This window comes from Opisthorchis viverrini (assembly GCF_000715545.1).
Source record: "Opisthorchis viverrini unplaced genomic scaffold opera_v5_1036, whole genome shotgun sequence".
Classification (NCBI taxonomy): Eukaryota; Metazoa; Platyhelminthes; class Trematoda; order Opisthorchiida; family Opisthorchiidae; genus Opisthorchis; species Opisthorchis viverrini.
This window is the reverse complement of record NW_008752852.1, coordinates 1-2,555: the sequence shown is the minus strand read 5'-3', so window position 1 is coordinate 2,555 and position 2,555 is coordinate 1. Positions and strand designations below refer to the sequence as shown.

At 44.7% G+C, this 2,555-nt stretch overlaps 1 protein-coding gene across 1 annotated transcript in view; it reads left to right on the top strand.

Moving 5' to 3' along the window:
* T265_12140 (hypothetical protein) overlaps positions 1-226 on the top strand; it is a gene marked incomplete at both ends in the record, with an annotated part of 4,909 nt that extends 4,683 nt beyond the window's left edge. The window contains one exon of the mRNA XM_009179161.1: positions 26-226. Within this exon, the coding sequence (XP_009177425.1) occupies positions 26-226 (201 nt within the window). The remainder of the gene's footprint in view (positions 1-25) is intronic.
* Positions 227-2,555: the final 2,329 nt, after the last annotated feature.

Sequence of the window (2,555 nt, the reverse complement as noted above, 5' to 3'; positions counted from 1 at the left end):
GCTGTCGGTGCTACTCACCTTCCAGGATGGGGACCGCGTGATCCTCACTGTGCCTGGTTGGAGACACTACAAGATATGGCTGCCAACCGATGTCAGTGGCGCTTTTGTTGTCAGTTTCTACCCAGATTGCCTGAGTGAATGTCTGGAGGTGCAGGTACTTCGGAGTGATTGTGTTAAGCTAGCACTAAGCCCCTTCCGCGTTCACCTTTACTTTTCTTTACAATAAGGCTTTCAAATAAGTCATGATTGTGCGGCAGTGAAGCATCGGTGTTGGACAGTGATATCATGCTGTCGATGATGACGATGAACACATGAAGACAACTCAGTTACTCTACTCGAACAGGCCAAATCTCATATCTATACAACGTTACAACTGTAGACTGATACATAGGTCGTTTGAGGTCCATGGGTGTATCGCTTTGACGCCATAGGTGTCTCAACTTAGCAAACGCAACCCGAACCTTGCAGATTCGTGCATTGACCTCATCTGTCACATTACATTCAGAACTGATACAACTTCCGAGGCACGTAAAACGCTCCACAACTTCCAGTGCCTCTCCCCGGATTGTAAGTGGCATGTTCAGTGACTGCCTGTCCAGGAGCATGACCTTACCCTTTGTGGTGCATACCAAAGCACGGAATGATTTTCGTCAGTTCATCCAAAAACAGCTGCGCCTTCTCTTCGAAGACGAGAACGATATCGCCTGCATATCCCAGATCGACAAGGTTTTCCTCAGAGACTACCTGAACGTCTCGGATTTTGAAGACCTTTCAGTAACGCATTATTAGTTGGATGATTTTCAGACAGGACTGTGAAGGAAGAAAGAGCAGGTTTGACTGGTTGGTTGACAATGGTGGAATCGAACGCCTTCCTGTCAAGGTTGTTGAAAGATCCTTGAGGTCAGTTCATCCAAAAACAGCTGCGCCTTCTCTTCGAAGACGAGAACGATATCGCCTGCATATCCCAGATCGACAAGGTTTTCCTCAGAGACTACCTGAACGTCTCGGATTTTGAAGACCTTTCAGTAACGCATTATTAGTTGGATGATTTTCAGACAGGACTGTGAAGGAAAGAAAGAGCACTAGGTTTGACTGGTTGGTTGACAATGGTGGAATCGAACGCCTTCCTGTCAAGGTTGTTGAAAGATCCTTGAGAGGTCCTGCCGAAATTCAGTGGGGGTTCTCGTGAAAACTAATTTCTCATGTGAATCAGTGTAGTTTGCGAGCGCTTACTTGAGGTTGTCAGAGTAACTCAACGGACCAACCTGGTACAGAACGAGGTGGAGGGATAGTCCAATCACAACGCATCCTTGTGCAGTTTCCTGTCAGTCACGGGTGATTGGTTGTACGTCGTGGCAATCGGTTCGCTTGTTTTATCAAACTAAGCATTTACCTACCACTCAGTGGCTTCCCTTTCGAGGGAACATGCATAGGACCAATCGAAACAACCCTTTCCTGCAGCCAATCACCATGTATTCCTCAACCTTCTCGGAAAGTCTTGTTTTGCTCCTTAACCCACACCCCTTTTGTCCTAAAGGGAATTCGCATGGTGATATACGGATTCATCAAGGCAACTGAGCAATCTATGTGCGACATACTTTCGGTTCATTCCGTGATTATCACTCATGCTCGAAGCATGCTTCAAATGAACCACAATGTCCCCTTTCCTTATATGTGTATTTCCCGACAGAATCATACCAAAGTCAGCTGATTGCAACGTGTGTTCTAAATGCTATGTTCGCCGGAGACTCTCGTTTTGACCTTCACCACACTTGTATTGATTTGTGTCAATTTGAATATATCGATCCGTTGCCTAACAGTTGAGTTTAGCGCACTAGACGGGCTTCTGCTTGTCCATCTCTAAAAAGCCATGTCAACAATGGATTGTAAGTCGTACCGTGAAACGATCGATTCGGTAATCTCTTTTAGGTGAACATCCTCCACAATGCGCACAGTGGGAGTCAACCGTGGGACTGAAATATTTGGTAGGTTGCGATCTAACTAGGCACCATTTCGTATTGAACGGCAGTCGAGGTTCATGTGAGATTACAACTCACTAAAGACATCCTCAACAAGCTGTTTACAACATTGTTCTGTTAATTAAGGAAGGCTCGTAAGCACTAGAATAGCCGATTGTTTGGTTGCGTTCTGGTAAAACCCAGGTAACAATCGGTGAGTACATGTGGCACTCATCCGGGCGTCTCCCAGACATTTTAGTTCTCAAGTTTTTTAGAATGATTCAATATGACCGTGGCATTAAATCCTATTGATCGATTTATTCTTGAGAAATATGGTAGCGTATAGTGGTGAAACCGAAAAGGCTCACCTAGGTTGATTGGTAAACGCAGTTTGAAGTTCTGTGTTGTCTAGAAAAGATTATTTCCACATATCTGGATTCCGGTGATTTTAAATCCACTTTGATTATTGAAGGCGAAACAGTGAAGAATCGATGTCAACATTGACGTTGCTGTCTCTGATTATGATGGTGAGCGGCACTGTTCTAGTAACGTGTAAGTTGGGAGTTTTGTTTTCTGTGGCTTTTTAAAGGATAAATT